Source organism: Haliotis rufescens, unplaced genomic scaffold (genome assembly GCF_023055435.1).
Source record: "Haliotis rufescens isolate VD_foot unplaced genomic scaffold, xgHalRufe1.0.p SCAF_8, whole genome shotgun sequence".
Classification (NCBI taxonomy): domain Eukaryota; kingdom Metazoa; phylum Mollusca; class Gastropoda; order Lepetellida; family Haliotidae; genus Haliotis; species Haliotis rufescens.
Genome location: NW_025964372.1, coordinates 18,683,371 through 18,702,210, shown reverse-complemented (window position 1 = coordinate 18,702,210; position 18,840 = coordinate 18,683,371). Strand labels below are relative to the sequence as shown.

General features: G+C 43.1%; 1 protein-coding gene across 2 annotated transcripts; it reads right to left on the bottom strand.

The window, feature by feature from the left end:
• Positions 1–1,370: 1,370 nt before the first annotated feature.
• Positions 1,371–18,091, bottom strand: LOC124142469 (glutamine synthetase-like). 2 transcript variants are annotated; one of them, XM_046510953.2, is made up of 7 exons: positions 17,935–18,091; positions 8,427–8,607; positions 6,037–6,198; positions 5,225–5,371; positions 4,734–4,861; positions 3,833–4,032; positions 1,371–2,975 (listed from the first exon to the last, which is right to left on the bottom strand). In XM_046510953.2, exons 2-7 carry the CDS (start codon positions 8,584–8,586, stop codon positions 2,678–2,680), a joined length of 1,095 nt encoding a protein of 364 aa, XP_046366909.1. In that variant the 5' UTR covers positions 8,587–8,607; positions 17,935–18,091; the 3' UTR covers positions 1,371–2,677. The 2 variants fall into 2 exon arrangements, with proteins under 2 accessions (XP_046366909.1, XP_046366910.1); XM_046510954.2 differs by lacking the exon at positions 17,935–18,091 and adding an exon at positions 10,480–10,678.
• Between the last annotated feature and the right edge of the window lie 749 nt (positions 18,092–18,840).

The window sequence follows — 18,840 nt, the reverse complement described above, 5'->3', positions numbered from 1 at the left end:
TATTATTTTCCCTTCCGCCCCACCCTCACTGTCATGCTGTGACCCCAAATGAAGCAAGTCTAGATTTTCCACAGGTTCAGGAACAGAATCTCACAACTCCATGGAACTCCTTTTCAATTTAACTGGACCTGTTTGTTTCTGTTGAAATTATATCTCAATTTCGAGAGCTTGAGTTAGTCTAGCCATACGTGCATGTACTGCGAAGTGAACAAGATAGACGACATAATCTGGACATAAGACATTAAACAAATGCATCTCACTAAATTGCTTGCTTAACATCGTGTCTGGTCGGATTGACATAACGGAACCGGTTTACTGGGGACATAAATAGACCACTGCACTGCCATTTCCCATTCTACATCACTCGCCCTTTCCTGTAACCGAAACAAGACGAATAGTCACCGATCGCGAGTTAAACTTTCCGATGCTGTTCGTGTTCTGTGCATGGCAGGTGCGTGGTAATTGTTTCCGCGAGGGAACCTTGACCCCCGTACCTCGATGTGCTCAGCATCCAGTGGGGGGTGGGGTGGGGGTGTAGGGAAAGGGATTATGTGGCAATGTCGATGTAACATCAGTGCCGTACCCAGCCGGGGACAAGTGATACTTGTACAAATATTTGCATTTGCATAGGTGACCTACTGGCTCGGTGCAAAGTCTGATGACGTCACATCCGGTCAGTTATTGATAATTATGCATTAAAACACCCGTAAGGCTCACGACAATTGGTCGATTTGGTCTATATCATCCGAAGTGTCATTAACAACGTCTGGTTGCTATGGATACCACTTAATAATACCGTTTTTTTTGCTATGGACACCTCTGTCCCTTAGTTACAGCCGAGGTGAAATTGGGTTTAACGGAGCGTGTGTGTGTGTGTGTGTGTGTGTGTGTGTGTGCGCGCGCATGTTCTAGACCGGAATAATGCAAGTTTTATATTGCTAGCCTACTGAGATACCATGTCGCAGTTTAACATGAATATCCCACTCAGAACAGTAGAGTGACTCCGAGCCGGCCAGTCAATGGTTTATCCCCATAATGCCGAGCGTCTGGCAGAGTAACAAGTACCATCTTTTTACATATTTTGGTATGACTCGGCCGGGGATCAAACCCGACCTTCTCTCTCCGGACAGACGCTGTCCACTGTACGACCCTTAGTTCAGTGTGAATCTGGCTGGACAGGTGAAGCACCAAAGCCTTAGCAGGCACCACAGGGCCGAAATATCAGGTTCGATTCCTAGCTCAGTGGGTGAGGCACATGCTTGATGCTCCCCCACGTGGTATTGTTGAAGCACTGACAAACTGCTTCATGCAGTGTAAGCCTGGAGTCTTTAGGGGATGTTTAGGGTGGAAGTCACACACAAGGGGTCATGTTCCTGTTCAAAACGACTTTATTGTCCATTACATTGCTGAATGTCAGCAAAATATCTGAAACATTGATCGTTGAGATATTAAATAGACTGGCTTTTGCGTACATGTGCATAAATAAATGAACCCAATGAAGAATTTACAATGAAGGTGAGACGTGACATTTACTTCTAAGTATTATACCAGGCAGAAAATAGCTACCCATAGATCGACTCGAAGTCTTTAGACTATCCGTCCATGATAATTTCATTTCGAACCGTATTACGTCAAAACTTGATGATGATGCGGATACCCAGGGTTGGAACCCCGGGGACAACGTTCTCGGTCTTTGTGATGCCATTTTGCAGTACTTCATCAGAATTAACACTTGTTAGCATTTTGTAGATGTACCTGCTTATCTCTCTTGTCCATTAAAAGAGGAAGCTTGGCACATAGTTCTATAAAGGTGGCTTCAGTTTTCTCCTCGATCGACGCAACCGAGGGCAGAACATGTCACATGGGTCATCACTCGCGTTTTCCGACAACGTTCCGGAATAACACGAGCGGTCACACATATCCCCCCACCCCTACCCCCATTGGTTATTTCATTCACATAAATACATACAACGTGAAAGACAGTTCACTGAGTCAATACGACTCGTATGACACAGAGTGAAGGTAGCTATGTACATAACAACATGGTAATGAAACATGAAAGTTATCACAAGGAAACAAGGAAACGTATGCATTCTAAATATATAGTCATAAAACATGTTTTGTCTGGTGAGTAGTCATTGCTTCTCAATGCATAGGCTGCCGTTACCACCGCCCCTATGCTTACTAAAAGCAAGATGATAAACTTCCCGTGTATATTGGACAAGGCCCAGTTCCACAAAGCGATCGTAGCGCTAAGACGATCGTAACTCAATACTTTAACATTGACGTACGACAATCTTAACGCTGAGACAATCGTAACTCAATACTTTAACACAGACTTGCGAAGTCATACGATCACTTTGTGCAACGGGGCCCGCACAGTCGGAAACGTATTCCATGGCTAGAATATTTACAATATATTATCAAATCCACGTCCTTGTTTCAGATCTCAACGGTTGCAGTCACCCGCTGTCAACACCCGAGCACTCTACTGACATATACAAGATGTGCGGCCTATGTTAACGTCTTCTAACCCAACTTGATACAGGGGAGATATCCAATGATTCAGGTGATCCCGTGTACATGGTAGAGAAACCGTCCGCCTCCACGACCATGCATAGGCAGGTATTCCCAAATACGATGAATGTATGTGGTATATACAAGAAGTACGTTCCTTCTAGAACAAAGGTTCGTCCAAGATGGTCGTTTTCACAAGTGCTTCTGTGACTGCGTAGGGGTCACAGTTGGAAGAAGGACGTCTGTCTTCAAGGTAACCCTTTCCCTCTTCCGCCACCTGGCGGGGAATTCTCACACTAGCTCCGCGGTTAGCCACACCTGCAGAGAAGTCATGAATGGACGACGTCTCGTGTTTTCCCGTGAGACGTCTCTCGTTGTCCTTGCCCCCTCTGGGGTCGTACACGACAATGTGGTCGGCGTGCCGAGGTGCCATCTTGTCAATGGCGTCTTCAATGAACCTGAAAACAACAAATGCATATAAATGAATATGAAATTATTTCTTAGTATGAGTGAGTGAGGTTTTACGCCGCTTTTAGCAATATTCCAGCAACATCACGGCGGGGGACACCACAAAATGGCTTCACACGTTGTACCCTTGTCGGGAATCGAACCCGGGTCTTCGTCGTGACGAGCGAACGCTTAACCACCAGGCTACCCGACCGCCCCTGTAAGTACGATGTTGAATAGCTTATTCATTGTCATCTATCACAAATAGGGTCGCAAACAGGGGGGCTAATTGACAGTATATGGAATATAAGAACTCAATCTCGAATGAAATAATAATTTTTAAAACATAAAAATCAAAGTGGCAACATCTAGCCGAAGGCCCGGGCTGGGGACCTGAGAAGCAGTCCTCTTAACAGACAGTTACTGTTACTGTAGTTTATTACTATATACGATGCCAATACATCTTTAAAAATACGGGGCAGTGGCATAGCCTAGTGGTTAAAGCGTTCGCTCGTCACTCCGAAAGCCCAAGTTCGATTCCCAACATGGGTACAATATGTGAAGCCCATTTCTGGTGTCCCCCGCGGATGTCGCTAGAATACTGTTAAAATGCGGCGTAAAACCAAACTCACTCACTCAAGTTTCAAGTTGGATAATTATAGTCTCAGAAGGTGTGTATTGATCACGTGATCGGTTGACAGCTTCGCTCGACCAGGTACCAAAGGAGCGGGGTTTTTCCATATGACCTATACTATTTATTCATAGCTACTTCGAACGTGTCATCATTTATTTCTGGAGCATTTAACTTATATATTTATATCTAATTATACAATGTCCAGACATCCAGGCAACAACGAGATGCACTCACTTCAAGCCACCATCTTCTCTCATTGACTTGGTGCTGTAGTTGGTGTGAGCGCCTGCACCGTTCCAGTCGCCGCTCATTGGCTTGGGGTCAAAGGTGACAATGACGCCAAAGTCTTCAGCCACTCTGTGTAGGAGGTACCTGGCCACCCAGAGGTGATCTCCCATGGATATACCCAGACAGGGCCCCACTTGGAACTCCCACTGGAAGGTGGTGAAACATATGGTTAGACAGGACTAAAAGTAGGACAACCTTAACAGGGCCCCACTTGGACCTCCCAATGGAAGTGGTGAAGCATGGTTGTTAGGCAAGATAATAAACAAGACAACCTTAACAGTGCCCCAATTAGCTCTCTCGCTCAAAGTTTGGGAAGTAACAAGGTCAGATTCTATGTTAAATAGGACAACCTTTACAGGGCCCAAAATGTTGATAACCGACCAGGAAAGTCTATCTTTGTAACTGATAACAGTAGAACGCTATCCGTAATATCAACAGCGTGTGGAAAAATTAATTATAAACGATGTAATAATTAATATAATCGGATGTCAATGATTCATAAGATGATCGACATGTTAAGATACAGGGTAACCCATGCTTGCGGGATCGGTTGGTCAGGCTCGCTGACTGTTTGATGCATGTCGTCGTATCTCATTGGCGTGGATCGATGCTGATGATGTCAATCACTGGATTGTCGGGTTCAGACTCGATTATTTACATACCGCCGTCATATAGCTGGAATATTGCCGAGAGCGGCGTTAAACAACAAACAAACAAATCATGATACGATGATCATACAACTGACTTCACAACGCCGTCCTTGTCATCAATCAGATTCCATCTTGTCATTCCGGGACATGGAAAACGGAAAGGATTTCTGTAATGGATTTCTTCATTCAGAACGTACCTGAGCCGGCATGACCTCTGCATTACACCCTGCGATCTCGATCCCCGCATACAGACACGCCCTGTAGTGAGCCTCCACGATGTCACGGCCGTACACCTTGTTGGCTCCAACCCCGCAGTAGTAGGGACCTGGAACATGATACACACGTCACAGAGGGAGGATCACAGATAGGTGATCACAGGCGCTTCATCTTATGTGAAGGTCACGTTCACGAGTTTAAAGGATACTGATGAGACAAAGGCATTTCCACCGATTTTGACACACAAGGTTAGAAAACGTGTTAACACTCGTGAGTTCGAAAACGTCCTTATCAATCCTTTGGTTTACAAGGACCTTCTTGTTTCCAGTTACCTCCGCAACAAATGAAGGGGAAACAATGAAAAAATTAATGGGAACAAAGAAAACATTCATGGGAAACAAAGAGAAATCATTTGGAAACAATGAGAAAAGTAATGGGAAACAGAATGTGTCCATCATTGACCCTGCTGTACCTTGAGGTCCGGGGAAGCCCTTCTTGGGCCAGCCGAAGGGGTACTTGTCATAGTCCAACAGGGTGTATTCCTGCTCGATCCCAAACCAGGGTTCCTCCGCCTTCGCCTTCTCCATAACAACCTTGCACGTGTGTCGGAGGTTGGTTTCTGAAGAGGAAGGGAATGGTATCAAGGGACAATGTCATCGCCCTTCTACACCAGAAATATGTATCTACAGTCATTCAGTGAGCGAATGGTATTTTACACGGCAGTAACACTATTCAGTCCGTATCATGGCAGCCTGTAGGGCTAGTGGAGTCTGGTCAGACAAACCAAGGCCTGATCTATGGAGTGATGTTGTTTGTCTGTTTGGTCGTTCGTTTAACGCTACACTCAGCAATATTCCAGCTGTATGACAGCGGTCTGTGAATAATCGAGTCTGGACCAGACAATCCATTGATTGCCATCATGAGCATCGATCTACGCAATTGGGATAAGATGACATGCATCAACCAGGTCAGCAAGTCCGTTAGTCAACTCTTACCAGAAGGTAGTCGCCTGTTACGGCAAGCATGGGTTGCTGAAGACCTATTCTACCCCGGATCTTCACGGATCACGAGTAATGTCAACATGACAACATATACTGAACAAAAAAAGTAAGGGATCATGAAATATTTATATGAACCGAACACTATTAAAAACACTATATCCCAAAAAATATTCATGATCCCTAACTTATTTTGTTCAGCACATACACATGTACGTCAACCGAGCCAAACCATGAGATTTAGTCCCCCAACCTAGGGGTCTGAACAACTGAGAGTCCTACTTACTGACAGGCTTGAACTTGTGGTCGTACACCGAACACATGAGGAGTTTGTTGTTTCCGCGTCTGAAGGGATCCTTGAAGATAGCTACGGGCTGGAGATAGCGGTCCGAGTCACGCCCCTCCGCCTGTTCCGTGCTTGAACCATCGAAGTTCCACACAGGGCATTCTGCAATTGAAAGATGCATGTGTTGAAGAGCTAATTTCAAAACGCTCTTTACAATGCTGTCTAAAATTCAAAATTCAAATTGTGGAAGTGGTGGGATGTTGTTCTTTGGGGGTTATCTCCCCTGATTTCGGGCATGATTATTTTGTACCGATTTTAGATATTTTGAACTACATCTAGAAAACCTGACATTTTTGTTTAAAATTATGAGCTTGAATTTCTTTTTAAGTAAAATACCTTGCAGTAATGTAATTTTTGTGGAAGACAATTTATTTTTTTCCACGTCAGAAGCATCATTTTGTTGTTTAAGAATTTTCGGGACAATTTAATTCTTTCGATAACAACGCGGCCTTCCACCGCCCACAACCCTGTTCAAAGCGATGTTGATTGTCCTGACTCACTTAATCACTTTGTACCGCAATGTGACTGGGTTGAGGTAAAACACCGAGCGGTGCAGTCGATATATTTGATTGTCAAGGTAATACTAGTACTTAAACACTTTTTTAATGATTGTTCGATACCTGTCCATGATATACAAGTGTGTGTTACGTGGGTCAGTGTACGTCACATCTGGTGCCTGGTACGGGGGCGGGAAAGCGCACCGTGTTCTTTCATCAGTAAGTATCATTTAAATATAGAAATATATATAGACGTGTGGCGTTACACAAAGTTGAAAAACGTGCCTCCAGTACCCTCGCCACGTATCTCCTCAATCTCATTAAAATCAAATCTTAGTTCCATCTATTTGTTTAGCGGCAGCGATAACTAAAATCTGAATTCAATGAGATTACGTATCTCCTCAATGCAGCATGCCTCTACTGACTGGTAATATATTGCACCATCACATAATCTCTTAAATTACTTCCAAAGTGCACTAAATAAAATCCTCTCAATCACCTTAATGTAATCACTGGTAATTTATTGCAACTGTCAGCTGCAGTCGAACAAGGCATGATTTACAAGTCGCTGATGTGTGAATGTATTCTTCTTATAAAACATTAGCTGTTTCGGCATGTGGACTTTGCTCGGTGTGGTTTACAAGCCGCAGTCGTCACGCCACATGTCCCCGTGCCACATACTCTCACGTAGCAGCAACTTGAGGCTCTCAGACATGAGTCCTTCCTCTGTACACGTGATCTCCCGCGTCCCCGTGTCCTTACGTTTGACCCAAGTTCTCTCTGGACGTAGACTAAACATTTAGTCGCTGAATTAAAGTTATCTGTCTGTCTAACAAAGCTTAACTTCCAAGAGCAGAGGCAATCTTTACTTGCCAATCATCCTAGACTTTTTATTTTTTATTTATTCTCTTGGGTCTGGGCGGTACAGCTCCGATTGAATTAGTCCGGACTCATGAAAACGGATGCGGAGTGACATAAACGTTCACATCAGCAATCGCCCGGAAAACCAGGTTTCCGGACTAACGAGAGAAGCAGTTGCGGCTGCCAAGATATTGTGACGCTTTTTCGAAAAAAATACCTGATTCGTGCGCAGTCGCGACATTCCGAAAACAAGTATTTCTGGACAATGTGTGCGTATGGTACGGTACATAGTGTAGATAGCGATTTAATCACTAGACGCATCCATCATGAATGACATCTGGGATTTATGTACCTATCTCGTCCTTGGCCAGTTGTCGTAATACATGTGATCAGATGTTCAAACTACCAGATGTTGATAACCGCCATATGTTCCACGTGAGAGCGAAGTCCAGGCACTACTGCGTTCTACATACAACCTGTGAGCAGGACAGTATCGAGGAAAGGGACTGTCCTAGTTCACTGACATCATCTACTCTAGAGGCCTGTTAGCATTCAAAATAGGACGCCTTGGGTGTTTGTTTGTTTGTTTGTTGTTTAACGCCGTACTCAGCAATATTCCAGCTCTATTACAGCGGTCTGTAAATAATCGAGTCTGGAACAGACAATCCAGTGATTGACATCATGAGCATCGATCCACGTCATTGGGATCGATGACATGCATCAACCAAGTCAGCGAGCCTGACCACCCGATTCCGTTAGTCGCATCTTTAATAAGACAAGCATAGTCGCCTTTTTACGGCAAGCATGGGTTGCCGAAGACCTATTCTACCCCGGATCTTCACGGGTCCTGTTTTGAGTGATAGCGTGTACATGGTTTTACACTATTTTTAGCGGTATTCCAGCACTCACGGGGCACATGAATGAATGTTGTTCTTCTGTTTCACGGCGTCAATAATGGCATGTAAAACTGACCTTCGGGGCTCTTGGGGTTGAAGTCGAGAGTTCTGCACTTAGCGCGGATCCCTTCTCCAGATCCATCGATCCAAATATACTCGACCTGGACCTTCTCGTCAGGCTGTGGGAGGTCCAGGTACTTGTTAAGGACCGTCTTGTTGGTGGTGGGGACAGACATGGTCGTCTTCAGATACTAGACCTGTAATAATACCAACAGTTATTAAAGCATTAAACGTAGCATTTTGATTGAAGAGAGGAGCATCAGCCTTTGGAAAATTATATTTATTGTTTAACGCCGCGCTCATCAGTATTCAAGCTACATGTAAATAATCGAGGCTGGACCAGATGATCCAGTGACTGACAACACAAAGGATCCACACAATTGGGATACGATGACACGCAATCAACCACGTCACCGAACCCAGCCGACACCCATCATGCATGTAGTCGCCTCTAAGGCCAGGTTCACACGGTGCCGATTATGGCTCCCGTTTGAGATCAGACAGCCCTACGACACGAAAAGTGAAAAAGTCGGATTAGTATCCTCAATGATCCGGCATGTCCTATCATTGCCTGAACGCAGTCGTATACGTTCGTAACAGAGTCCTACGGATCGGGAAAGGTCGAAAGAGGTCGGCCAAGCACTCCCGTGGTGCGTCCGTAACATTCGGGAAACGCAGCCGATTGTGTCTAGTCGGATTACAATCGTGACTATGTCGTGACAGATTCTGCTGTATCGGATCAAAATCGTAACAATTTCCTCTGTTGTCTGGACGGAATATTTCACTGCCGTTTCTTGTCGATTGAGTCCAGGTTGCGTTCAGATCTTGCCGAATGTGAACCGTCTTTGTCGGTTAACTGTCCGGTCACTGTCTGATCTCTGTCGGATCGCATTCGGGACGCTGTCGAGACAGGTTCGGTCGTTTTTTACTATGCGGAAGATACAAATCGGATCAGTTTAGGATTGAGAAGGGGAGAATCGGGACGAATTTGGCTGGAAACGGCTGAATCGGGACGCTTCCTGAACAATATCTGATTGTTTGTGAATTTCCCGCCACGAATCTCAGGATCTTGATCAGACTTTTGACAAATTTGAATCAGGAATGGTCCTATAAAGGACGACAGTAAAAACCCTGTATGTGTGACTGAGCCCTAATGACAAGCATAGGTTGCTGGGGACCTTAAGTCTTAATCGGAATTCAAACTGGGAGACAAGCATATGTTGCTTGGGATCTATATTTTTAGCGTAGTCCCCTCTGAAAAATGACCCTCCATTTCTGAACAGTATGGAAGAATTAGGTTCTTTTAACCCTTTTATTCATCTAAACTCGACCAGACCTGATCCCCAGCAACCCATGTGTGTCATAAGAGCCGACTTAATGGATGGTGGTCAGGATCGGCGAGTGATAAATAGCACAAATTGAAACTACAAATCCACATTAACGAAATCCCCTCGTTTCCGATCTTCAGGCGCAAATTTCGATTCACTGAAAATCTGAACATTTCGGTCAACTGTCGGCGAGAACATACAGGGTGTGTTTTCATGTAATCGGTGACGTCATTGATAGAGTGTCATCGTACCCTAATACTGTAAATAGTTGCTCACTCGATTATTTACAGACCGCCGTCATATATTGCTGTGTGCGACATTTAACAAATAAACATCTACAGCTGAAGCGTCGACTCCTATTGATTTCCTTAACAGCTGATAAGGTCGGCTGATATACAGAACATAACTAGGCTGCGTCCATGTGTTCTAATGTTCGATTTGTTCGAAAGACAGCTGACACAGGCGAAACACGTTCTCCGACATTCGATAAAACATGCGTCGAATCACATAAATATATGTCCATAACTTCTGTCTCCTCGGTGATTCGGTGCTCAAAATATATTCATACGTGTAACTTCAAAAGGCATTCAAACACACCAAACTTAGAAGACAAAGGTTTCAAATATCGCCACTGTACAAATAGACCAGGACTTACCAGTCCCCACAACATGGTAGATCAGTGGCATACAAACACACACTATAAGAAACAAACATTAAGATCACAAAATCAACAAATATTACCTGGATAATGTGAAGAAATAACAGAACACTCGCACATAAGCTATATCTTCTCCCTTCTCTTGTCGAGAGTTAGCCGAGAATGACTGGTTATTGGGTCAGTGAATGCTACGTTATCACGTTCTCAACGAGTGCCCTGAGCTCTCAGCAGCGTGTGAAGCTCGGACAGTGTGTGAAGTTCATTTGGCACGAGCCTGCTTTTGTTGGCCGAGCGAAGGCCACCGAAGACTGGGGTTTTCCCCAGCATGCATATATATGTCACAGAAAGGAATCGTATTGGTTGCGGACGATCGTCGGTCGGCGCCAAGGTAGGGCAACACTCAACGCGCACGTGACCAGAAACTATCGTGGGTAGCTTGTACACTATCGACCGTGCGAGAGCAGGGATATAAGCGGTCCCCGTTAAACATTGCATTGTGGAGGGACAGTGGAAAGCTACAACTGCTAATTAGCCCGGTTGATGACAAGCTTTAGTGTTGATAGATTATTGTTCCGTTTTCTCCTAGTCAGTGAGTGAATTTAAAAAATATATATTGTTTGTTAAAAATGTGACAAAATATATATCAGAACTATATATACAGTCTAGGAAGGCTTATGAGAAAAAACCCAATGGATTTGACGATTAGTACATGCAAATTTAACGCAGCAACAGTGCTAGTCGCCATACCAACCTAAATACTGTACCCTCGCTCAGTCCAGTTCATCTGAATATACGCCAGGGGGCAAAGTCTAATACTTCGGTAAACTGATACAGTCCTAGATATGGAACTTGTTTAGTGTATGTATATTTTATATGTATATATGTATCATTATATCTTAATACCGGAAACGTCTAATTTGGGCTTCTAGCGTGACATAGAAAGGTATATGTAGGGCAGACCCACATGTCTGTACTGCTTGCTGACGTTGGTCTGTCTACCTGAGAGAGCACCTGCTCACTAAATATACACCTGACGCGTCTCTCAATAAACACCGCCCAGGCGATATTCAGGACACACAGAAAATACAACTGTCAATACTTGCAGCCATTAATGCTGACATGGACAATTTGTTAACTCGCAGATAGTTTATCAATTGTTTAGATCAAAATTAATTGATGAGGATAAGATACCCATCAATCTATTCAGATCGATTATCATTAAAAACTGAACAAGAGGAATTATCAAGCACAAATCTTAGGGGTTCATGTTTGCTGGTAATCTAAAGCCACTCTCGGCAATATTTCACGAACATGGCGTCTCCTCAGACTAACATTTATTCCCAGGAATAAAGTTATGTTATTTAAAATTATATATCTACAAAATAATTAATATAATACAAATGGAGCCCATGACAATTCTTAATTCTGCCTAGGGCTGAGGCAATCTAGACCTGCCAAATCATTCTAGACTTGAGTTGAATTCATTTCTTTTTTATTTTCTAGGACCTGGAAAACAGTCTAGGTGGCTTCTGTCAACAATGTAGTACAGTAAAGGTAAACATAATAACGAGCACTTAGTACTGCAGTGATATAAATACATCCTTTAAATGAGTGTACAATATGTACAACAACGTATTCCACAGCTAATGTAAGCTAATGTAAACATGAATATCCATCAAAACTCCTAGACCTCTCACCACAATATTAAGGAAACCATGTGTATTCAATCTTATTGTGTACAACACTATGCGTGCGTTTGTATACTGTTGAATAAACAACAATATGCATGCATTTAATTTGTTAACTGTTGAATAAACAACAATATGCATGCATTTGTAAACTTGTATAAAAAACGATCTGCGTGAAAAAACGCCCCCCCCCCCCCCCCTGCTTATCCTTCTCCAAACAGTGTTACAAGTACAAATACTATTATCTACAACTGAAATCGGGTGTTAACAAGTTAAACAACACATGACATGGTGGAAGGAGACACAGGCCTCAGGCCCAGAAATAACGAAATCTTATTTAAAAATATATCTCTACAAAATACAAAATAAAATCGGAATGAAGCCCAGAACAATGCTAACAACCTGCGGCATTCTAGACTTGCAGAATCTTTCCAGACTTGAGTATTCATTATTCTCTAGGGTCTGGAAGACAGTCTAGTCTGTCCTGTGAAGTGCCTTAGGCATACATTATTTAATTGTATTGATGAAAGACAGAAAAGGTTGGTGTGTGTGTGAACACTTATGACACATCCTGTCAGTCCGCATCTGGTCGCTCTTCGTCGTTCGAAGGGAAGATTTACTACTTACTACGGCATTGTTTTTGTCGTTAAGTAGTTATTAAGCTTACCTAATGTTACAAAAGTACTTGGTGGGTGTCTCCAACACCGGTAACTCTGCCTTAGGTGTTCACCGGGGACACGTCATGTCACCTGGAGCCTATTGTTCTCTACAGGGGATGTTGCTTCAGTGGGGGACAAGCATCGGATACACTGGTAGTCCCGGCAAGTCTATCAAACACCTGGTCTGTCACTTTATAATGTTTAAGATGTTTACCAATTAGCTGATAACCTCAATTACTTAGAAATAAGGTCACAGGTCATATTAAATACCACAACGAGGCCAAGATCAAAGACATACTAACAACGCGTTGGTCTGACGTTGATTAATGAATAATTTGCATACTCGAATATGCAAGGGGCCGACGTATGGTTCTCAGTAGGAAGTGACAACTTGGAGACGATGGCTTGCGGTAGTTACAGTTTTACTTTATACATGTAGATATATACATACAAAAGACACTATGTGCCAGGTCAGCACATAGTGGTGGTGGTTGGTTGTCTAGGTGCTCCGGGGCACCCAGCCTAACCCTAGCTAGGCTAAGGGTAAGACCTTTCTTTTCTCTATTTTCTTGACCAAGGTTTATATAGCCAAGGTCACCTGACATTTAGTAAGTAATAAATATAAATGTAAACAGTAAATCATCAGTGACATAATAGCACATCTCGTTCAGGGATTAACAATTAGGATTAGCATCTTATAAATAACAGCAATTAAGTGTTTCAAGGCATATAGATGTCATGGCTCCAGGGTAATAAGCCTTTGCAATTAAATGTTCTTCAGACAATGGGTGTCGTAAATCAGTCGCTATGACAATACCCTTTTCGACCAAACACTAAATACACGGACAGGCCCGTGCGCGAAATACGCATATGTCGGAAAGCGCACGTTACATTCCCAATTTAAGTAAATAAGTAAGTAAGATCATGGCTGGAAATGTCACTAGTCCGTAAAGTGAGGGAGAAGTCCGATTCACTGAGTGAGTGAGTTGAGTTAACGCTGCTTTGATCAGTATTCCAGTTATATCACGGCGTATCAGCTGATGTGAGAAGAAAGCCCCAATTGTCGATGGTCTCAGACGTTTACAACTTCGGTGAAACCCACGACCATGGGGATGGTGCTGACAAACCTAGAAACATAATGGGGGTGCACCGGGATTCGAACCCTAGATCACAGGGTACAGGCGTACCTTGCATTCTTACATTCTGTCTTGTTTTTGTTTTTTTGTTTAACGCCGCACTCAGCAATATTCCAGCAATATGACGGCGGTTTACTTTATTACATGTTCATATTTATGTGTGGCACATCAATATCACAGTTTTCTTCTTTCTCATTTAACTGTCTAACATCCAAGCACTATTAGCTTGTAAACATATCATTTGTAAAGAGAATATTCAACGGTTTAATACATATTGACATCAACACTCGTGTTTCACTTCTAGACGTGTCAATATTATATTCCAATGACCGAAACACGTCACCGGGTACTTAGAACTACACGTGTTTCATCAGCACTGTTGTGAAAATGTAATCGGTTGTACTCTATTTCACAAATAAATTGATAAACGTTTGAAGCAAATCAGGATGTATAGCTCAAATGAATTTATAAACAAACCTATTGAATAAATTAATGAATTGAAATAAATAATCAAACAAAATATTCATGAAACCGTTGTTCCGATATCGTGAATCAATATATTACGTACATGCACAATACATGTGAACTGGTAATTTGCTTTTTTTTTATTTGTGCGTTGTTTGTTTTTATTTTGACATGTATTGGAATAAGTCTTGTACGTTGTTAAAATTTGACGAATGCTCACTATAACAGTAACAGCCCAGGTGTCGAAATTGTCAGCATGGCATAAATCCAATTACCGTTTATTCTGACAACGTTAAGGGAGTCTGTATGTATGGATGTGCGTTCCTTATATATTTCACCGACTCTGAACATGTCACATCTCGAAACCAAGACATTGAGCAGACATCAGTTGGTTGGTTGGTTTGTTGTTTAACGCCGCACTCAGCAATATTCCAGCTACATTACGGCGGTCTGTAGATAATCGAGTCAGGACCAGACAATCCAGTGATTAATATCATGAGCATCGATTCACGTAATTGGGATCGACGACATGCATCAACCAAGTCAGCGAGCCTGACCACCCGATCCCGTTAGTCGCCTCTTACGACAAGCATAGTCGCCTTTTACGGCAAGCATGGGTTGCTGAAGACCTATTCTACCCCGGATCTTCACGGGTCCGACGTCCGACATCAGACGTGAAGTGGCCGGCTGCCCAGGTACATCAGCTATCACCGTGCATGTGGCGTTACATATATAAGCGAATACCGCTCTGGGCTCTGTTCCACAAAGCGATCTTAGCGCTACGGCCTTTACGATCACCTTTGTGGAACGGGCCTCAGGGTTGAAGCAGATGGCAATCTCAACCGTATCTTATAAGCATAATTTCGAAGGTCTGTACAATGGAAATGTTATCAAGCGTTGAATATACAAAATGAAAATCGAAGCCTGTGTTTACCTTATCGGGATATACGCTTTGGAGCACAAAGCTATTGTCAATCAACCAACGTTTTTCTCACGTGCTTGAATATCGAAGGAATTATTTGAATGTATACATATATAGGTTTGACGTAGACTGTACGCAATGGACGTACGGCATTGTTTGGAGCTATTGTCTTAGAGAGGGCGGTGGCCAGTGGGTTTTTTGGACCGAGACTTGTGACGTTATACATGTACTGATTGTCTTCATATAGGCGTTTTTACATTTACCTTAAGTTACCATCCTATAATCCTATTATTGTCTGTTTGTAAGTTATACGCGGGGTAATGTCGTATGCCGAAAATTAATCGCGTACTTATTAGGAAATATATGCTGGCTTTATTAACTACCTATTTGTGGGTCTTCATAATTAATAATATTCATGCTAACATATCAGGCTAAAGGACATAGAAACCAGTGAAGAAACCCTCTGTCAGAGTGTGGCAGGAATGGCATATTAACGACCTCCACTAGTGTATGTAGTACTTTGTTTATTCTGTAAATATATTGACCCATTAATTTGAAGCCACGGCCCAGGAATAACAAGACACCGCCCCGCAATATGAAGACATCCGCTACATGAAGATATGGATCTGCTGCACAACATATGTCGCAATATGACGACACATTTTGAACTGAAAAAAAGTCTGGGATCGGAATATTTTGGGTACTTGTTTGTAGCTAAGAGCCCACAACTCCACACAAATATACCCCAAAATATTCATATCCCTAACTTTCAGTTCAGTATATACTGTATACCAACACAATATGAAGACACCTTTGAACTCACTGTGAAGGCATATGCCCGAACTATGAACACTCATATGAACTCATTGTGAAAGCATATATGTCTGCAATGTGAAGACTCTGGCACTCCATGTGACCCACGTCTTATACCTCGCACATAACTTCACACTACCCACCCTCTACATAAAAGCTGCATTATACACAACGCCAACGCCTTCTGCTATTTCTATTCATTTCCTTGCCAAACGAATGGGACAAGGGAAGACAACTCCAAGAATCCACCTTAAACAACCACCGTCAAGAGTGAACGAGTTTGAAACAAACAGGTTACGGGACTACAACTGCCAAACATAACGAAAAAGGGGGCGATTTTTAGAACCACTCCTATATACATTCGTCTACACATTGATCACGTGCACGTGGATATACGGTGAGGTGAAATTGGGTTTAACGTCGCATCCAAGATTATTGCACTTATATAGCGACACACACTTGTGTGTGTGTGTGGCTGCTTGTTCTAGTCCGGACTTATGCCGATTTATAGAGCTAGCTTACTGAGATACCATACCGCAGTTTAACATGAATACCTCATTCGGACACAGTATACTGACTCCGAGCCGACCGGTCCTTGTTTTAGCCCCTTTTTGCCGAGCGCCAGACAGGATAACAACAAGTACCATCTTTTAACGTCTTTTGGTATGACGCGGCCGGGGATCGAACCCCGGACCTTCCGCTCTCCGGGCGGACGCTCTACCACTTGAGCACGGAGGCGGTGTCACTCAATACGGTGGTGAGACTATATTTTACTCGCACACAACTACACGAATGCATATTCAAGAGAATAGCCAGGTCAACACAGACAACTGGGCCTCAATCCAGACTCCCTTGCATTGAACTATATGTATTCGTTCTTTGACGGGCTGAGCAATATTCCTACCATGTAAAAACATGAGTGGCGAGACAATCCAGTGAATTATATACTGAGCAACAACCCACAAGCGACAGAGCCTGAACACCCAATCCACTTTAGTCGCCAGATACGACCGGCAGAGGCTGCTGGGCCTGTAACCGGGAATCACCACAAGGTGCGTGTTGAGTTACACAGGACAGTTTCACACAGGTGAAAGCAGTTTTCGAAATGTGTGCTACCGGAGGTGATATACAGTTATACATTAGAAGCATCAAGTAAGGGTCCTGTCATTTATCATTAAGGTTTGGGTGGGGGCGGGGTTCGATGGGGCGGGTGGGGGAGGGGCTGGTTTGGGTGGGGTGGGGTGAGGGGTTGTTTCAGAAGGAATCAGGGTCAGGGTAGGGTCACCAAAAATGTGACCGTCTCTAACGGAGGGGTTTTTAAAATATATTAGGGGAGGGTAATGATTAAAGGGACATTTTATGATAAAATAGGAAGTGCTTTTGCATTTTGTCTTTTCGGGAGTAACATAAAAAAATGTTCAAGGCCATGGGGAGGGTCATCAAAAAATGACAAGCATTGGGAAATAGAAAGGGTCATTATTTTCGTTAGTGCATCAAATTCCTCTGAAACACATAACCCCACCCCGCCCTCAATCCCCACCCCGCCCTCAATCCCCACCCATGCTCGGACTGAACCCTAAGAGGACAATTTAACTGAAATGGTTCAATAACGTTAATACGTCGTTATCAAACAAATACCAACAATTTACAAATAAAACAAAGCTTAACTTGAAAAGTGGACGGGGCGAGTGAAGCAGCACGCTGGTTGTTATTTATCCCTCCAGAAACATAACTACTGTTACCAAGAAACACCCATTTTCTTTTTCAAAAGACCAATCAACCAAATGTACCATTAAGCCACACGTGTCTGTATGAGGATTATACGTATACTATGTACGATTGTACTACAGCTTACCTTGAACAGCGAGTGGTCGGAGCGACTACAGCAGACACGCTGTCAACAAGAGCTTGTCTCAGTGGGGGAAATTGTCATTAGTGTGTTGCTAATATTTATACTGAGCATGACGCAATCGGGGAGTCATCCCTTTAGTAACCCACAATCCTGGTCGTGATTGGTTGAAAGCTGACGCAACCGTACCATTTCACCCCGACAACACTTTAGGAATGGCCGAACACAAACACGCCTACCTACGTCACTCGCTGAAAGGGGCACTTTAGGTTGGAGCCAGGGTGTCAAGTCGCGTAGTCCTGCTAGTTGTTTAAATTGTTTTTATATTGGGGCTTTGTGCGATCTCCTCTATTTCACTTCTCCTTGTTGGGCCAAGCGTTACACGATGACGCAACAGGTGACATAGTTACATCACGAACCATGTGATTGTAGAGTGATTTGGAAGATCAATGAATATTTCACACTTCTGCACGAGCTATAAATGTCAGGCCCTACCAGTATCGACCAACAAATAAACTACGCATTTGTTTATAGAATATGTTGTTGTATATAGATCACATCAGTCGCAATATACATATCTTAGGTTCAAAGGTATCGTCTACATATCGCACCTCTGTGCCCTGATACCGCACTGAATATGTCACCTTTCACTCGGAGTCTCATTGCTCCCCCCAGAATCGCCAATAACTATTTAACAAAAATATCAAAAGGAATGATAAAAAGGAGTGATTTGAAGTTAAATTAATCGAAAAATGTCCAAAAAATATTATATATAAAATTATAACTTAACGTGCATCATTATTTTTTTCATAAATGTTGAATCCGCGTACCACACTGCTGAGTCCCAAGTACTTTCGAAATAGACCCCCGAATCCCGCGTATCAAAAAGGGGCTGGAGGGTTGGCAGCCTCA

What these genes read in the sequence shown, in the direction of transcription:
- LOC124142469 (XM_046510953.2), bottom strand. Translation starts at nt 8,586, where the DNA reads ATGTCTGTCCCCACCACCAACAAGACGGTCCTTAACAAGTACCTGGAC. An exon ending in CCACAAGTTCAAGCCTGTCA is followed by an intron (nt 5,372 to 6,036) that starts GTAAGTAGGACT and finishes CTTCCTCTTCAG; the next exon opens with AAACCAACCTCCGACACACG. An exon ending in AGAGAAGATGGTGGCTTGAA is followed by an intron (nt 2,976 to 3,832) that starts GTGAGTGCATCT and finishes TGTTGTTTTCAG; the next exon opens with GTTCATTGAAGACGCCATTG.